This window comes from Pezoporus wallicus, unplaced genomic scaffold, assembly GCF_028554395.1.
Source record: "Pezoporus wallicus isolate ANWC-B61680 ecotype Strahan unplaced genomic scaffold, APGP_CSIRO_Pwel_v1 contig_8488, whole genome shotgun sequence".
NCBI classification, from domain to species: Eukaryota; Metazoa; Chordata; class Aves; order Psittaciformes; family Psittacidae; genus Pezoporus; species Pezoporus wallicus.
The window spans coordinates 27,419-46,713 of record NW_026641095.1 but is presented as its reverse complement, the minus strand read 5'-3'; the positions used below and the strand labels follow the sequence as shown (position 1 = coordinate 46,713).

The 19,295-nt window shown below is 53.9% G+C and overlaps 1 protein-coding gene across 22 annotated transcripts in view; it reads right to left on the bottom strand.

Moving 5' to 3' along the window:
- Positions 1-3,559: 3,559 nt before the first annotated feature.
- MAPT (microtubule associated protein tau) overlaps positions 3,560-19,295 on the bottom strand; it is a 42,658-nt gene continuing 26,922 nt past the window's right edge. For 8 of the 22 annotated variants that reach the window (XM_057422005.1, XM_057422017.1, XM_057422009.1 and 5 more), the window contains 10 exons: positions 17,197-17,252; positions 15,873-16,052; positions 14,805-14,934; positions 14,157-14,207; positions 13,460-13,725; positions 10,327-10,419; positions 10,088-10,180; positions 6,546-6,627; positions 5,897-6,009; positions 3,560-3,851 (listed from right to left, as the gene is read on the bottom strand). In XM_057422005.1, the coding sequence (XP_057277988.1) occupies positions 3,636-3,851; positions 5,897-6,009; positions 6,546-6,627; positions 10,088-10,180; positions 10,327-10,419; positions 13,460-13,725; positions 14,157-14,207; positions 14,805-14,934; positions 15,873-16,052; positions 17,197-17,252 (1,280 nt within the window). In that variant the 3' untranslated portion in view covers positions 3,560-3,635. Of the gene's footprint in view, positions 3,852-4,221; positions 4,378-5,896; positions 6,010-6,545; positions 6,628-6,792; positions 7,033-10,087; positions 10,181-10,326; positions 10,420-13,459; positions 13,726-14,156; positions 14,208-14,804; positions 14,935-15,872; positions 16,053-17,196; positions 17,253-19,295 lie in introns of those variants that run through there. The other 14 variants (XM_057422014.1, XM_057422021.1, XM_057422022.1 and 11 more) reach the window with 10 other exon arrangements.

Below are 19,295 nucleotides of genomic sequence, written 5' to 3'. Positions count from 1 at the left end.
AACCGAGTTCCTCGCTCCCGCACCCGCAGCGGCTCCCGCGCACCGGTCCCATCTGTGCCGCTTGCCCGTGCCCGCGGTGTGGCTTCGGTCCCTGTCCTGTCGCTGGACTCGTGCCTGTCCTGTGTGCGCCCACCTCCCCCCAGAAACAAGGAAAAAAAAGGAAAAAAAAAACCACAACCGAGGCCGTTTCTGTTATTTTTGTTTTCTTTTTTTTTTTTTTTTGCCCTCATTTTGTAATGAAATCGTCGCTAAAACTGCTCAAGGGTCGGGGGTGTTCACAATTTTCAACACGAGCTCGTGGGTTTGGTTCTGTTCTGGTTGAAAGGATTCATCCTCGTTTCTTCATCACACGAAACCACCGCCCCACCCCCCCAAACTGATGCTCCCATAGCCCTGCGCATAAAGTGCTTTTCTATTTATAAGGTTGAAAATTCTGAATAACCCTTTTAGCATTATAAAAACCACAAAAATGATGAAAAAAAAGAGAAAAAAAATAACCCCCACCTTGTATTTTGTAAATATTTTCTTTTCCTGCTTTGAGCTGTGTAATGTCCTTGTTCTATAGAAACGCTTTTCTTCCGAGAAGCTGATCTTTGTTAATGTCTTGATTCTGTTGGCAAAGCACGAACGTGCTTATAAAAAACAAAAAAAATCAAAAAAAAAGGAGAAAAGATTAAAAAAAAAAACCACCATTAAAACCAAGCGTTTTGGTGCCGTCTGTTTGTGAGCGGCGGGGGGGGACGGATGCGGGGCAGCATCCGCTGCTTCCGCGCCCCTTTACAACAAGGTCGGGGGGAGGGGGTGGGGGGTGTTGGGTGCTTTGGGGTCACTGCACCTCGGGGTGGGTTTTGCTGTGGGCGCTGGGGGGTTGCAGGGCGCAGGAGCCAAGTCCTGACCAGGCAAGAGCAGGGAACCTCAGCTTGTGCCCCATGGAGCGGAGGGGCCGCGGGATGGGGCTGGTGATGGAGGTGATGATGGTGCCTGGGGTGGTGATGGGGAGGGGGGGTCCAGAGGCAGCAGCAGCAGCGTGGGCAGCCCTGGCCTGGTCTGAGCGATCAATAGGGGAGGGGAAAACCAACCCCCAAAGCAAGCAGCAGCGGCTGCACCGGGCTGGAAACAGCGCACGAGTGGGTCTGGTGTGGGTAACGGGGGGGTAAATGGGGGGATCACGGGCTGGAACTGGGGCAGCAGCGTGAGGCATCACTGGGGCTCAGAGCAGCTGCCGCCTTTGGCCTCTTCCACAGCTGAGGAAACAGCCCCATTGCCCTCATCCCCCATCCTTCCCCTCTGCTCCCCACTGCTCCCCACTGCAGACACGGCGCCGGTTCTCGTAGTAAGGACTTTATTTCCAAATCCACTTTTACGGCAACAGTGTAAACCAGTTGTTAACGCACGACACACTATGGACAGGCACAGACAGAAGCTAAGCTAAATGATGATACACTGAGATCAAACCTTCCCTCCCCTCGCGGGGCTGCCCGCACCGCCGGCACCGACACCGGAAGGGCTTGACCAAGCATCAGGAATTCATCTTTTTGAGTGCAGAAAACACGGGTTTGGGGCTCGGTGCCGGATTTCCCCCTTTTCACACCAAGATGTGTGAGGAGGAAAGGAACAGCCGGGTCTGGCTGCTCGCAGTCACCCTCGGGCCGGGGTCTGATGTGGGGTCGGGGCTGGGGCTGGGGCCGTGGCTGGGGCGCTGCGGTGGGTGGATGGGGCTGGGCTGGGGGGATGCGGTGGGGATGGGGCTGCAGGATGGAGCTCAGCCGAGGGCCAGGATGGGGGGCTCAGCCATGCACCATCCCGCAGCCAAACGGGGTTTAAAGCGGGGGGGTCTCCCACTTGCTTTACGGGGGGCTAACGCAGCGCAGCAGCTCCTCCATCCCGCACCCACACAGGTCACAGACGGGCGCACAGCATCTTTACAATCAGAGAGGCAGCGGCGCAAGAGACGCAGGGGCTGGCACGGGACTGGTTCGCGGTGGTGCTGGACCAGCCTCTCCCCAGCAGCGAAGCAGCTCCTGGGGCTGCCCTGGCCCCCCAGCACAAGCGTCCTCCTCTGGTGCTGGGCAGGCTCCGGAGAGGAACGCGCTGGAGCCCACAGAGGCTGCAGCAGTTGGGGGGCGGAATCGGCTCCTGCCCTGAGAAACCCCTGCTGTGCCCAGCAGCCCCACGCTGGGGGCTCCCTGGCAGGGGGGACGCACTGAGCACTTCTCAGCCTCTTTGGTTGTAGAAGGATGGGGCACACGGGGACGGCCGCAGCGCAGCCCCAGGGCACCCGCATGCTCCCCGGGGTGAAAGCAGCAGGAGGGTTAAATGGACCAGCTCTGCTCCCTGTGTGGTGGTGGGTGAAGGACGTCGTGAGGGGCAACATGCTGCAAACTCAAGGCAGGATCACGGCAGTGCCAGGAGCAGCCTCTGGCCCCCAAGTGCAGGATGGGACCAGAGGGAGCTGCCCATAAGAACCCGCCTCACGTCCTCCCAGTTGTCTCCTACCGCTGCCAAAGGCACGAGACCAGCAGAGCCATGGAGCTGCCACTTCCGCCATCCCTTTAGCTGACCTTGCAGGGGAAACAAAAGAAAGAACAACCCCAAAACGTCACAACCTGCACCCAAATCCGGGGGCCACCCCAGCCTGGGAGCTGCGAGTGCCCCTCATCCCCCATCCCGGCCCTGGGGAGGTGCAGGGCCCCCCCCCGGTGCCCGGCAGACATGCGGTGCCGGAGCTGGGGCCTCCCCCTCGCCAGGAGCAGCTCACAACCACTGACAGCGTTTATTAGCATTATCTGAAACACATGCTCGTTCAGGAAAACAATCACCCTGCACGGTCCAAGCAGCTACAGACAAATCTACTCTACGACACGAGGGGCTGCCAAAGGAATTAGGGGGGAAAGCCTCTACTCATCCACTCAGCGGTTCCAGCACGGCCACGGAGAGGGGAAGGGGCCGAGCGGGGCCGCTTCCGCAAGGGGCCACCCCGGTGCCAAGCGGGACTCCAGCTGCCGGAGCTGGGAGCGGGACTGGGACTGGCATTACCTTCATCCACAGCTCGGCTTGCAGGGGGGAAACAAACGGGTTCTTCCAAATCAGCAGGCAAATTTAATGCGGGAAGGGAGGGCACCTCCCGGCTGCGGCACCCACAGCCCTGCCTGTGCTGCCTGCAGGCCGGCCCTCCAGCCCGGGCAGCAGTGGGCAGGCGACATCCCCTTCCCATGAGGACCCCATTGCGGCGCAGGGGGGGGGTCGGGTCAGCCCCTCCATCCCCTCCCTGCGTTCTGGGGTGGTGAACACGGTCCCTGCCGGGGCTGGGGCTGCGAGGGACCTCGCAGGGGGTCAGGGGAGCTTACAGGGGGCTGAGGGACCTCACAGGGGGAGCAGGGAGGGGCAGGGGCTGTGCGCTCAGAGGAGCAGGGGGAGAGGAGGTTTTCTACCTCATAGTGTCACTGATTTTGAAGTCCTGGAGCTAGAGCTGAATGAACAGTAAAAGCAGGTTAAATCATTAACCAGTGGGGGGACGGGGGGGAAGCAGCTGTAAAAGGAACAGAGGAAGAAGGCCAGATTATTATGTTTTGTTTTCCTTTCTTATTTCTTTTCTCTCTCGTCGTCTCCCCTCCTCTCTGCCCGCCGGGCCGCGATCACAAGCCCTGCTTGGCCAGCGAAGCGGACACCTCGTCGGCTAACGTGGCGAGCTGCGGGGAGTCCACCAGGTTGATGCTGCCGGTGGAGGAGACGTTGCTAAGGCGGCGCGGGGAGGCATCTCCGGAGATGGTGGGGGACTTGTACACGATTTCGGCGCCGTGGTCGGTCTTGGCTTTGGCGTTCTCGCGGAAGGTCAGCTTGTGGGTCTCAATCTGCAACGAGAGCAGGGGGTGCTGAGCGGGGGGACGATGCCGACCGCACACGCGAGGCCGTTTGTACCTGCAAACGGCTCCGTCGCTGCTGCACAGCCAGGAGGAAAGCTCGGTTTGTTGGCACAATGCCCCCAGTGCGCCCCAGTCCTCAGGCACAACAGGACTGGAGCATCCGGGGATGCTGCCAAATCCTTCCCGGTGTGGCGGCGGCTGCTCCCACTGCCCCAGCAAAGCTTTACGGGAAGGGTGGGATTCCCACATAGCACACAAAGCTTCCCCTTACCCCGCAGCCCAGCTGGCCACCAAGCGCTGCTCCCGTGAGCCAAACCCCTCTTCTCCTGACGAGCAGAGGTGCAGTGGATCAGGTTTGCTACTTACTGGTGCCCTCCCCAGCCAAGTGCAAGGCTGGGAGCTGGCTCTCCGGGGGGCTGAGTGGCTCCAGCACCAGGGCCTGGAACCCAGCAGGGTCTGGGCTTGGGGTCTGAGCAGCCTGGGGCCGGGTCTTGTCTTCCTTGCCTTTCTCTCTCTATAGGTGAAGAAACCCGCCCAGGGCGGTGGGGTGCAAAAAACGCATCAGCAACAAGACCCAAGATCCAATCAGTGTCAACCAGCAGGGAAAAGGACAAAAAAGAGAGAAAGGAAATAGAAAACTGGGCAGAAAAAGAGTTGAAAAACAGGGTCCTTCACTGGCTCAGAGGAAGAACAGCAGCTGCCTTTGAAGAGAGGAGGAAAGCCTTCCATGTGCAGCCAAGGAGAGCTGCCGCCGTGGGCGCAGGTACGTGGCAGAGCTCAGAGCACTCAGCTCCCCACAGGAAATCCAATGCAAGAGGAAGAAGCACAGGAACCAGGCTTCAGCCTGAAGAGCTGGGGACTGTGTGGCCAATCCTGGATCTTCTGCGTTGCAGAGCAAGGAGTAGACATGGGAAAGGCTGGGGAAGGAGCAGCGGAGCTGCTCTCAGCCACCCTACATGGAGGGCTGATGGGTCTCAACTGTGTCCTGCCCCCTCCCTGCGGACAGAGCATCTCACCTCAGAGCAGCACTGCCTGAGGATGGTCCCTGGCGCCAAGGGAAAAACGGGCTGGACAAAGGCAGGCATCTGAAGCAGCATCTGAACTCATGCTGCACCTCCAGGATTTAGGCAGGGTATGGGAAGCTGCCACATGAAAGCTGAGGCAGGTGATGCCACTGCTGAGTCACACCTTTACCCCTCCAAAAGGCAAGTTCTTCAAACTACAGCCCAGTGAATGCGCCAGGATGTGAAAGAATCATCACTGGAATAAAAATGATGGAAACGGGCTTAGTGAAGCACAGGGCAGTCTGATGCGTAGCAGCAGAGAGAAGAAGGGTAAGGAAGTCAAGCTATCCCTCAGCCAGAGGTCAGCAAAGAGCTGGGAGTGCACAGAGCAAACGTGGCCAAGAACCAAGTGCCAGAACACAGGAACTGAAACAGAACTTCCCCTCCCATTGAGAAAAAAGTGTTTGAAAACCAAGCAGATAAATCCCACTTTTCCCTAGAGAAATCCAACCACGTGTGCCGCCAGGCTGGAAACACAACTCTGTGCTCACCTGATCGCCCTGCTCCTGCCTGCAAGGGACGTGGCTGTCCTTGAAGAGGGGTTGTAGAGGTCCATTACTTAGCTAAGACTTCCTGTGAAGCCACCACTGAAGCCCTGGCAGGAACGGCTCACCCCAGGTTCTCAGTATTTCACCCGACCTGGCTTTTGTCTCTCAATTTAAGTCCCCCCACGCACACACCAGTCCCTGCACAGCCCTCAGTCAGCCTTGGCTCAGAGCCTGCGACTTGAAGGAAGAGGAGATCCCCTTTCTTCTGAGGGCAGCACAGACCACACCACACTAGAACACTGTCCCAAGCACTGGGAAAGAAGTGCTGCCTGGCAGGCAGAGAGGGGAGGCCGCGGGCTCTAGACATGAGCTGTGTGAGCAGGACCTTCTGGACCACTCTTTGCTCACACGCCTGCTCACAGGGCAGACAGACCCCTGCAGCAGAACAACAACGCCTCTTCTCAACCCAGTGCCCCTTTACCTTTTTATTTCCTCCTCCAGGGACGTGGCTGATGTTATCTAAGGACCCGATTTTCGACTGCACCTTATCTTTGAAGTCCAGTTTCTCAGATTTCACCTCCACCTGGCCACCGCCTGCAAGAGAAGAGCACGGGCTGGGTTAGCTGCTGTGCCAGCCGACTGAGGCGGCTCAACCAGAGCAGAGGGTGAGGAGCAGGAAAACAGCAGCAAGAGGGACCCCAGGGTGATGGGGGAAACCCCAGAGCCAGGGCGAATGGGAATCAGATTTTCCAAAGGATGCTGTGCAGAGCTGACAGGCATCTCAATTGTTCTACAGAACCAAGGGCTGGGAGCTAACCTGACCCCACGGAACGCCAGCAGTCCCCCCTCTGTGTTCCTAAACAGCTCCCTTTACAGGGAGGTGCTGGCACCTTCACGGATCACACCAGACCCCTCCCCTACAACCGAGCAGTCAGGCACATTGGAGAGGATCCAACAGTCACTGAGCTGGGAGCAGTGTCCAGCACCCCAGGGCTCGCTCTGATGCTCAGGTCTGTAGTGCAGGGAGTGAAGAGAAGCACTCCAACCCTCTCCCATCTCCCAGTGCACACCAGGAAGCAGTCTGTGAGCTCCCGAGGACCCGCACCCAGTGCTGCAGAGTCAACGGGTACCTGGTTTGTGATGGATGTTGCCCAGGGAACCACATTTGGATGTCACGTGGCTCAGGTCGACTGGCTTGTAAACGATTTGAACCTGTCCGTACGAGAAAGGAGAAGGCAGTGAGGGGATGGCCACCACGGGCGAGTGGGGAGGGGGAGGCACAACACACACCGGCACCTGATCTGGAGTCAAGGGAAAGGACAGCTTAAACCCCAGGAAGATTAAAGATACAGAAGAAACTGTCATCAGAAATGGGAGATCATTAATGCCCGTGTGCAGTAGCCTCTCTTTAACATGTCAGCATGCACGAGATCACCTCTCCACAGAGGGGAGAAGTAGAGGCAATTTTAAAGTGCTTAAAGTGAGAGAGAAAGTGGAGTGGTGATTAATTCAGATTTGCATACACATCATCCAAAAGAAGGAAATAATACCAGAGAGAAGAATGTAAAAAATAAATACCTTTTCTGGTGTAAAACATAAAGCTTATGTCCACAAAAACTGAAAGAACAGAAATGATCAATGTGCACAGAACTTTTAATAAAAGAGTGACCAAAATATGCATTTCTGAAAGACGCTGTAATGGAAACCAGGGTTAAAAAAAACAAAAAGGCAAGGCAAAGGTTAACTGTCAGGCAGGAGTTCCCATTACAGAAATTCAACTGGCAATGCCAGTTATCGATCCACAACAGCATTTCATGACATTAAGCTCTGGTTTTCACTTGTTTTACCCATCCCATCTCCAGCAATCCCGTGACACTGCCCCATCCCAGGCGGTGCCGTGCCCAGTGTGGGGCCAGGGCCTCTTGCACACAGACACTGGGTGACACGAGACGCACACACGAGGACACGAGGAACGGGTAACGGGAGCTGTTTAGTGGTAACGTTAGAGGTTTAAACACCACACTGGAAAACACCAACCAGACCACTGCAGGGGTCTGTCAGGGACAGCAACCACAGCACAAACACACCAGCTACGTCAGGAACAGGAGACAAGGGGTGAGAAAACATCCCCATAAGGCCAGAAGCGCCCTTGGACCCTGGTTTTGTGTGAATCAGCACACTACTTGCTGTACTAGTGGGGCTGCACAGGAGAAACCAGATCAGCGGCACCTCAAGGTCGGTTCCTACTCACAGGGAAGAGTCTGGCTCTCAGCAATAGCCTGGACTTCACGGGAAGCATATGCTGCTCTCTGTGCCTTCGCTGTGTGCTGCACACAGTGCACAGGTCTCGGGAAAGACGTGCCACCACCAAAGGGACCTCAGCAAAGAAGCTCATCCCTCCAAGCAGGCAGGCAGCCTCCGGACCAAGAGCCAGCACAAAGGATTCACTGTAGCCACTGCTCTCCATTGCACCCAAGCACCCTGTGCTGACTCAAAAGCCCCAGGGTGAAGGTGCATCCTCCAGTTCTCCTGCTGGCCCCATCACTCTCAGAGCTAGGTGCTGGACCGTGGCTGTGCACAGCACTGAGAAACACTCCCCCTCCATCGTGCAGCAAGGAAAAGAATGGGGAAAGAGAGGCTCAGTGCCACCATCCAATCCTACCCACACATGGAGCCAGGGGCCTACCTTGTCTCGATGCTCACGCATATCTAAAAGCACATTTGACAGAGAGTGGAGACAGAGAGAGGGGAGAAGAGCAATCCCTGGCTCTGGGAGCACATGGCAGACACAGACATAGAGACAGTGCTGGGGAAAGATCACACCTTTGATGCACAGGGCAGGAGGAAAGCACAGTGAAGGCAGGAGGCAGGAAGCAGATCCCAAAAGGACAGTCGATGCCTTTCTAATCCCAGTGTGACCCAAGGGCCTATGAGGAATTCAGGCACCACTGAGACCTGGCACTGAAAGACCTCCCATTTCCAGAGCAAGCTATCAGCAATTGAAGTTCTCTCGTTTTACAGATTCCATTAACCCCTTACCATCCTGATGGGGAGCAGAGAAGGGGCCTCCCCATTTTAGCAGAGTTGCTTGCCTGGGAAACAGGCACCTGGGGGTCCCACCTCTCCACATCAGCAATGCTTAGGTCAACTTCTGCCTAACGCATCACTTTGCTGGAGCATCCACTGGCTTAAAAAACAGAGGTACCAACCCCAGGTCCCTGCAGCACCAGCTCATTCCTCCTGAAGCAGCAGAGGAGGGGTGAGGTGTGGCAGCCATCAAGCCCTGGTGCTCTCGTTGCCCCTCTGTCCAAGGTGCCCCAAGACACAACTCTGGGCCAGGACAGCCACGCTGACACATGGCTTTGGTCCGAGCACCCAGAGCTGAGCTGCTGCTCTCCATGTCACAGCAGCCAGGCAGTGATCCCACTATTTTCACTGCTGGCAGAGCCTGGGGAGGGATGACAACCTCCAGTCAAAAATCCATATAATTCTTAACCCACTACAGCTGCAAATGCTTGCCTGTGGAGTGAGCCCTCCGTGGAGACAAGGATGAGCTCACCACACTGTGCTGAAGCTCATGACCAGCCACAGCACAGGTGATTCATGAGGAACACTAACTCCTGGTGTCACAAGTGGTCCACCAAGCACCAAGCAGTCCAAGCCAGAGCAGGACCCTGGGGTAAGAAAGAGCAGAACAAGCACGGAACCTGCTTCACAGAGGTGTGACCTCTGCAAAGCAGCTCCTCTGGCCTGTTAAATAAATGCAGAATGACAGCAAATTTAACTGGGTGTGCAACCTCCCTCTTATGTCCCAATGCTTACATGCCAAGCCCTCTGCAATGCTCAGTTTCTCAGGGAGGGCATCCATAGGGATCAAAAACAGCACAAAGAAAATCCATCAGGAACATCTGAGAGGCACCAGACAGCTTCCTCAGACCAGGCAACCACAGCCCCTGGGTCACACTGTTTGGGGTCTCAGTGATGCACCCTCCTCAGCCCATCATCTTGCCCAGACCCACAATGTCTCCAGAGGGACTGGTGTAAATCCACCAACCTCTGTGGAGTTTCTCCAGGTTTCTGGCACAGTAACGGAAAGCTGAGTCCAGCTGTTTATCTGGGAATAGCTGGAAATGCCAGCGCTCCGATCAATTCACTCAATATTATTTTAGGCTCAGCCTCCACGGGCACTGCTGGACATAGCAAACAGAAGCTTAGTATTTGCATGGATCATACTGGCCTGATGGGAATGGGCAGGAACCTGCACGTTCACATGTTGTGCAGTCATGTGCAATTTAGCAGTCTATTAAGCAACAAGGACTGTGCTTGCTTATAAATCTGCCTACTGCATCAGCAACTACGTCACTGTCTGCCAGAGGCCACCCATCCTGCAGACAATGAGGCATCGAGCCTTCCAGGTAGTGTCAAACCTTCCAGTTAATGGGATGTTTTGTTACAGACATGGCTGCTGCGCGGGTCAGTTAGTTCTGTCCATGTCAGGCATGTACAGGACTTGTTAGGGCTCATCTCACCATGTCTTTTGGGTTAATGGGGTTAAAGGACAGCACATCACCAATGGCTATCTGACGGCAGATAGCATCGGCGCTTTAGTGTACACAACATGCCACTGAGAGTCAGGATTATTACAGTGCATTGAAAGTGTGAAGGTACTCACACTGCCTCCTCCCGGGATGTGTTTGATATTATCCTTTGAGCCACACCTGGATTGAACGCTGCTAAAGTCCAACTTCTGATTAACAATCTGCACCTTTGGTAGCCAGAAAAGAGTCATTGCACGTCACCAATAGCTATCTGATGGCAGGTCACTGCAGATAGCATCAGCGCTTTAGTGTACACAACATGCCACTTAGAATCAGCAGTATTATAGTGCATTGAAAGTGTGAAGGTACTCACACTGCCTCCTCCCGGGATGTGTTTGATATTATCCTTTGAGCCACACTTGGATTGAACGCTGCTAAAGTCCAGCTTCTTATTAATAATCTGCACCTTTGGTAGCCAGAAAAGAGTGTGAGAAACAACATGACCATCTGCAGCTTGACCATGTGTTACACCCCTACAAGCAGGAACCTGCCTTCCATGCCAAGAGCTAAGGAGAATATCTGGCTTGCTGCATAGATATGTCAACTCACAGGTTGGAAACTGAAGATGGAGGTGGTCAGGTTATAGCTAGAGATTGGATACATCAGGCTAGTGAGGCAGCCTGCGTTTCCAGGCCATAAACACTAGTGAGAAGAGCCACAGAACAGAAAAAAGCCAGCTCACCCCATTCTGTCACTGAACGAACCAGGGAACTTGCTGGGCAGCAAACACCAGTGCACTGAGCTTCAGCTCAGTGGAAGGAGGAAAGATAAGAGTGGAGAGAAAGCCCACCCCAAAGGCAGGAGATGCAACATGTCTATTGCCTATTCCTAACACACCTCACCTGGGAGAGGGGCTGGAAATGGCTTGGTGCCACGGAGGAAACACGTACCATGCTAATGTCACCCTCTAGTCCCCAGGCATGCCTGCCCTCCCCACCACACACACATTTCTGTGCTAATGAAGCTGTTTCCATTTAGTATGTACTAATTTAGCTGTTTTCCCTGTCTGGGTTTTAGAAGTGCAGCTATGCTGGAGTGACCCCATGCACAGGAGCAGCTATTCCAGACAACACAAAGATGAAGACTGTCCCTGCTCCTTCCCCTACACAAACTGGAGTGGCTTTACAACCTGTGCAAGTATAAACCAGAGGTAAAACCCAGCAGGCACATAAGGCCTGTGATCCCTCAGGAGAAAGCCCATCTGAAGCACAACCCTCATGAGAGGCAGAGACAGAGCATCCTCCAAGAGAGCAGCACCACACCCCACTGCACACGCACTGCCTGGACAACAGTGTCCCCAAAGCTGGCTGAGCAGGCAACTTCACCCTCCATCCCAGCACATCCCCAGCCTGCTCCTCACTACCCCCCTAGTGAAGCACCAAAGCTGGCTCATGCCTCTAGCATCATTTACCAAGTCTGACACCAGCTAATCCTGCAAATGAGGATGCGGTTCAGCTAGACCAGGCTTTGCCAGAGCCATACTCAGTGATCCAGCAACAACAAAAGTGCTCAGACAATGCAGAAACACTGGAAGAGATGTGGCCCGGCTGACTTCTGGTGTGTGGGCCCCATGTCATTTGTTTCCCTAAGCTGGGGGTCTGCAATCTGCACTGGGAGCAGGCTCCAGACCCATCTTGTGGCCACCCTAAAATCAAACTTGTGGGATCAGCCCCTTCTGCTCCAGCTGCAACCATTCTGCTAAGAGCAGCCTCGTGTCCTACAAAATCCCCAGCAGAGCATCCTGCTATTCTCCCCTGCAAAGAGCAATGAATTGTCCCCAATTCAGTGACAACAATAAACATGTTGCCTGACAGAGATGCAGAGAAAAAAGACCCTCATAAAAGGATTAAAAAGGATTAAAAAGGAAGAGCAAACAATTTAAGTGATGTACAGTGAATGTGAGGGGCCCTCAAGAGCAGCATTTTCTGGGGGCAGCAGGAAAAACTGAAGCAGGAAAACGAGGAGGGCCCCCAAACACAGGCAGCTGGATGGACACGTGCTGCTCTGCTCATGTCCAACAGCCAGGTCTGCAGCACAAAGCAAAACGTGCATTCCCCAGTAAATCACCAGCACGGAAGGGAATGGAAAAGCAGGCTGCTATTTAAAATGGGGAAGAGAGGCCATCTCAAACCTCCTCCCATGCCAAGGTAAACGTTCAGAGCTACCCACTCACACAGCATGGCATGCACTGCATGAGCAGCCACAGAGCAATGTCTGCAGGGCACAAGCAGAGGGGAATCCTCACTGCAGCAGCCATCAGACCTGCAGGTCTGTCACTGAACATGTGTACAAGAGCCACCGGGCCTGCACCACTCAGAGGAACCAGGTGCCGGCCTGTCTCTACCCATGCAGCAAGGACACAGCCACACAGTGCAAGGGAGCAGTGCAGAGAGGGTCAGATGGGTGCTGAGGAAGTTCAGGCTGGATAGAGGGAAGAAGTTCTCCCCTGTGAGGGTGCTGAGGCGCTGGCACAGGGTGCCCAGAGAAGCTGTGGCTGCCCCATCCCTGGCAGTGCTCAAGGCCAGGTTGGACACAGGGGCTTGGAGCAAGCTGCTCCGGTGGAAGGTGTCCCTGCAGGGGGTTGGAACTTCCAACCCAAACCAGTCTGGGATTCAATGATTCTATGAGCAGCCACCACCTCAGCTGGAGCTGTGTGACCCCACATGGCTGCTCTTGGGGCTGCATGCATGGATTAGCTCACCCTATTCCCTCACCCAAACCCTCCTCTGCTGGGCTTGCAAAATTTAACATGAGACCCTCATTCCCAAACACCTGGAGCACAGAGTTTGTTTTGCTGCTTGTGAAACAGCCTCTCTGGGAGTGAAAAGCACTAGTGGGTGCATGGATAGCAATGCTCCCAGTTCTGGCCATGCATCATGGAGCAAGACAATGCCTAACGGCAGAACACAATCCAGAATCTTGCCAACAGAGCTGGATCCAAAATCACAACATCCTCAAAACAGTGCCCAGCCTGGGAGCCTCCCAAGGAGGAGACCATCCTGTCTGCTCCCTGACAGAGGAATGGAGGCAGTGTTGAAGGGACTCTTCCAGACCACAGTACAGGATTCAGAAACACAACCCTGACCCTGCGACTCTTTAGGGCCGCAGGTCACAATGTGCTCTCCTTCACTGGACACCACGAGGGAATGGCAATCCCCTGGCAGCCACTCCATGCGTTGACGTGCCACATCCCAAGCTCTCTGCAGGACAGCTGCACTGCACTAAGCCAGCGAGCAACTTCAGACAAGTCCCCAACCCAGTGAACCCAACAGACTCGAAAAGCAGAAGCAGGCTGGAGACCAGCTGCAGCCTGGCTGCCCGCTGCTGCACGTCTGACCCCAGCCGGGCCGCTGCTGCTCCAGGCAGGGCTCTCCCCTCCCAGGCACAGCACCAAGCACCCGCTGTCCCTGCAGGCATGCCCCTGGGAAAGCAGAGTCCACCTTTACCTTGCCACCTCCGGGCTGGTGCTTCAGGTTTTCAGTGGAGCCGATTTTGGACTTGACGTTTTTGAGGTCCGGCATAGGCGCGGCTGACGGCTGGATGCGGCTCTTGGCAGAGGCAGGAGATTTGGGTGGTGTGCGGACCACTGCCACCTTCTTGGGCTCCCTGGCTGGTGGGGTGGGCAGAGAGGGAGTGCGGGAACGGCTGCCGGGAGTCCCGGGGGAGCCGGGACTGCTGTAACCGCTTCTGTCTCCAGACTTTGGCTGCTCACCTGGAGTTCGCACACAGAGGGAGGCAAGCACAGGATAAGCAACGTGGGTACACAACCCTTTCCTCCCTCACTGCCTGACTGTATGGGGTTGATGTGCCCGGCCCCAGGGCCCACCTGCTGCTCCTACTGCAGCCCAGCAGCAGGGGGGAGATGGCTGTACTTTCTTCTACTTCATTTTGAGGTGAAAACTGTGACTAAAGGCAATTTCCTAGTTGCCTTCAGAAGGAAGATATCTTTGCTGACTGGCTTATTGGTAAGACCCCCACCCAAGCACGAGTGACCAATTATAGATAAAACCACTTTTCTGTTAGGAATTTGGAAGCATTTATACATAATACTTTTATGGCATTAAATAAGGCTGATCATTGAGCAGCTCAGAACTGGCCCCAGTTTGAGAAGAAATGGAAGAAGAGAAAACTCTTAGACATCACCTTTCTCGGACTTTGCTGCTGCAGGAGGTGGTTTTTTCTGCTCCTTTCTGCCTGTTTAATGAATGAGAAAGATGTTTAAACATAATAAAGCTGGAAATTTTATTGATTCAAGGTTTTATGCAGCTCTGGTTAAGTATGAAGTATACACATATATATTCAGTGAAAAGCACCATTTATAATGGGAATTCAACGCCTGATGCTTTCTGGGGTTTTCTTCTCTGAGAAGAACGTGCTAATCTCCATTCCTGCACTCGAAAAACTGATCCTCTTGCCCCCGCTCTTGGTGAAATATTGTCAAGAGAAAAGGAAGAGATGGATTAACAAATGGAGCTGCCTAAATCTTCCAAACTGAAGGAAATCCCAAAGGGATAAAGCAACTGCCCTCTCCTACACACTGGCAACTGTATGAACAGAGCAGACAAAGCAGCATCCAGAGAGGCTCCCTTCAGAGGGATCATCCCTAGCTCTGCACACACAGCCTGGTGACAAGGCTGAGCAGCTCCCTGTCACCACACAGGCCTCACCTTGCTGGCCATGCCCTGCCTTAGCGCTGCGTGTGACCCCCACCTAACTGCATGGAGAGCCTGGGGGCACCCCCAAAGCAGACAAACGTGGGAGGCAGCAGCACCCGTGCTCACCATCACCTACCGGAGCTGGGGGGTGTCTTAGGGGCCGTGGGGGTCTTTGCTGGGATGCGCGTGGCATTGGTGGAGTTCCTCTGAGCCTGCCCGGCTCCAGACCGTGGCGTGGCCTTCGTGCCACCTCTCATCTCCGAGCCCTGGGGACACAAAGGGGAAAGGCTGGTGGAGGGGAGAATGCCCAGGGATCACCCTTCATGGATCAGAGCCACACAAGATACAGCCCACAGGAGCTCCCATGGGTCTCCCCACACACAGGTACCTGCAATGTGCCCATTTATACCGTCTCCCATCACGGTGCTTATGACAAGCACAGCACAGTCACTCCTGCCACTTTCCTGCATGAGCCCTTAGCTTCAGCTACATAATCCACCTCACACTCAGGCCTGGTTAAAAGGTTTGGTCAATCCCTACTTGCCCTTGTAAAAAGTCCTTCACCAGATTTCTTGTAGGCCCAAATTCATTGACCGGACCAGAGGCTCCATTCAGGAGCACAGTGCCAGACTCCAAGCACCTCCTTTATTCCCACCTGTAATACACTCAAACCACATTCCACTGTCTTCAACCTGCAATCCCTGCTCTTTCCCTCACCACCAGAGTATTTGCACGACTGAACATCACAAAGGGAAAACTCCAAGCTACTTCTTACACTGCAAAGTGAGACAGGGATGTGGGTGCATTCCCTAGGCTCTGTGTAGCATCTGGCAGATCTGGCTCTGGCACATTTCAAATACATCTGCTGTTTACAGCCAACGCACCCATAAAACATACCATAAAGCTGCAAAACAAGAAAGGGCCCTGGAAATGCCTCAGGAAGAGCAGGTACCACCCTGCAGCAGTGAGATGGTTTTGCTGTAATGCAGCACAGGGGGCCTATGTGCTGGTGTGATGCACCCAGTTGCTTCAAATACCAAACCTGAGCACCAAGGCTGGCGTGAAGGGGAAGCACATCTCACCCTCTCCACTGAACAGGGCACAAAGAGACTGCCTGGCCAAGCACTAACAGTCAGACCTGTCAAGAATGCCTTCAGGTATTCCCCAAGGCCGCTTTGCCTCTCTACCATCCCCACCCCCTTACCTTGGCTTTCCTTTCTTGTGTTCCTGTACTGGCAGCTCGGGATGTGACAGAAGAGGCTCGTTTAGAGGTGGAAGCAGGGCTGAAGGGTGTTTTCGAAGGGGTTGTGCTAGAGGAGGTGTGTCGTTGGGGGGGGATGCAGGGTCTATCCCCTGGGGGTTTGGCAGTGCAGGGTGAGGAGTTCTTAAACATGGAAACAAAATAAAAGTGGAACAGAACACAAATCAGTATGGGAGGGAAACAAAAGGGGCTCACCCACATCAAACAGGATTAGAAGGTGCAATGCAAAACTGGTGTGAGGTAGGTGATGGCTTGCACTGCCCCCTCCCTGCAGCACAGAGCTGCACAGCCCAGAGATACCTCAGCTCTACTCCTCCCATAGGCTGCAACACCCAGGCACCTTCTGGGGAAGTGTCACCAGTGCCAGCCTGCCCATGCCACTGCCCTCCACACTAATGGCACCTTTTACCCCCTGAATTGCTCTATTGCCTCCCAGGCTCCCTGTGCTCCACTGGCAAAGAGGCTGCAGACACAGCACTATCAACACCAGCACTGCTGGGAGCTGCAGATGGCTGCACTGAGGTCTCTCAGCCCCATCCCTCCTGCTCTGTCAATAAGGGATCTCTGCTTCTGTCTAGACTATTTCTTGGTACCACGTCAACTGGCTGGCACAGTCCTAGAGAAAGACCCAATTTCACGTTGTTTGAAATGAGTATATTCCTTACCCTTAATTCTTCACCCACTGACCTGTCCATCAGCTTGTCCATCATCTCACCCAGGTACTGGCCATGTTAATGCTCACCTGAACTAAACCTCCTTCAAACAAGCAACGGGACAGAGATCTTTCAACATCTGGCATTTACCCACTATCAAACTCTGCTCCTCACCTGCAAGGCCTAGATTAGTTAATTTAAGTTTTAATTACAAGCCTTGCTCCTTTCACTGTGACACTGCTTGACCCCACTCCAGCCCAACATGGACTTGAGTCTGCTTCCACACCAGTTTGCCCAGCAAAGCCAGCTGCCCTCTTTCCAGTCTTGGGCTGAGGAAACAGCTCTCTAAGATCCACCCAACCCCACGAGCTACAGGATTGGTTTAGGTTTGGTTCCCTTCCTCACCCTCAAAGATCATCACGCATTGCACCATCCAACCCAGGGTGAGGGAAGAAAACATAAAACACTCTTGTGAGGGAGATGGAAGAACGGAAAATAATGACAAGATTTCCTAAGAGGCACAGCTGTGGTCGAGGAGGGTGGGAGAGGGAGCCAGGATTGTGCTCAGCACTTCAGTGTGTTGGTGGCACCTCTGGTTTTAGTTCTTAGCTTACCTTCGGTTTCTTTTCCTCAGCTTCAGTCCCTTCCTTGTCTTTGCTGTCAATACGACCTGAGCAATGGAAACACACAGAGTTACACCCCTTGGGACTGGCCAGTAAACCCCAGGGAGATGACAATGCCTGTTCTGCAGCCACATGCATGCTGGGTGGGTGCTCCAGGGTCCTGCTCCCCATTAGATGAAATCCTGTTCTTAGAAACAGTCACTCATTTCTTGCAGAAATACTTCCACAGCATAAACACGTTCTTTCTGGGTTACCAGATCACCCTGTGCACAGGTAACAGTGTGTTAGTCATCACTGGAACATCAGACACACACACACAAAAGCTTTATGAAACCATTTTGCCCAGATTTGCACTCAGTTCCAGGAGCATCTGTTCAGTTCAGGACAGAACAGTTCTCTTTGACCCTAAACATGAGTCTCCCTTCCTGAAACACCCATTGGTTCTAACAGTCATCTAAATGAAGGATGCCCCAATCCTAGCAGCACTTGGCAGTGTCCAAGGCTAGGCTGGAGGGGGCTTGGAGCAACCTGGGTTAGTGGGAGGTGTCCCTGCTCATGGCAGGGGGCTGGAACTTCCAACCCAAACCAGTGTGGGATTCTGTGATGAGCTCTGTTAAGCTTTGAAAGCATTTTTACCCCAGGCCATTGTTAACCCGATGTCTCCTGCCTTCTGCCTCCCCAGCAGCCTGTGCATCCAGGTCAGACCCTGCAGGGTATTAAGGTTTTAGCTCTTGTCCTGCTTGATTTGTATCAAGCTTAGAGTGATGCTTGACAGTATTGCAGTGTTTTGTCCCATTAGTCACAGAACTGCACACAGACTGCAGTACTGCTGCTTAGGAGATCAGCAACAGGGAGGATGTTTGCACTATGAGGCACTCATAACAAAGACCCTTTTCCCTGTTTTCAGCTAATTCCTCCCTGTTCTGGGAGGAAAAGCTGCTGATATTCTCCCCAGTGGCTTGGAAACTTGTCCTGGTGGGTCAGCCCTTTCCCAGTGACATGAACAATGTTGTGAATCCAGCACTGACCCATCGCAGCCACTCCCAGAGCTGCTGGATGCACCACCCTTCCCAAATCCAGTTACACTGCAGATGGAGCAAGGCTGGAGATGAACACAAAGGAAAAGGAAGAAAAGACCATAAAACCATTAAAGAAAATGATTCCTATTCCTCCTATTGAAGCTGTTTGACCCCACCATGGTTTCCAGGCTCTGATGTTAGGGATTCTAAGCCATGCCAATGCCTGTAGCACGTGTGCGCAGCTTCCCGATGGATTATTAGGGACTGAACGATGAGAAATATGTTATGAGCTTTAGTTCCAATGGAAAAAGCTCCATCAACAATTTCTTCATGAATCCCACACAGCAAAGAACACTGCTGCAAAGCAGAGCAGCAGTTCCAGGCTAATGGAAGCAGCCAAGCCAGCTTTTGGGATGTGGCACTGGGGAGAAGGGCAGAGCTTCCCCCAGACTCTCAAAAGCCAGAGCTGAGGTACGATGTGATGAGACACCACCGGTGTTAAAGTGTGAACTCACATCTTCACCCAGGACAGTGACTGCCCAGCCTAGAGGCACCAACACTGAGATGCACCCAAGAGCCAGGCCTCACACGCCCCAGAAGACCTCAAACACAGCCCTGGACCACCAGGGGACACGCTCTCCACAGCTGCCATCGCCTCAGGATGCTTTCTAGCTGCAGACCTCACCTCCAGCAGCAGTTAGTAGCGGGTATTGAAGGGTAAAGCACAAGGAACAGGATCAATGTGGGGTTAGACCTGATGTCTCACTTGGCTTTTACCTCCTCCCTTCTCTTTAAGAAAGCAAATATAAGGAGCTATTGCACCAGAGAGTGGGCACATGTAAGATGCACCAGGTTGGTCAAGGCAGCTTTAAACTAGATGTGCTGGGGGAGAGAGCATCAATCCATCCCAACACTCCCAGTCAGATGCCAACACCTAAAATAGATGCTTGGAGCCTGAAGTCGGCTTCATTTGGAGCTCAGCTCAGATGCCTCTATACAAATACCTGTAGCGCAGGGAATAAACAAGAGGAATTAAGGATGTGTGCACAGCTAAGGGGATATGACATTGTT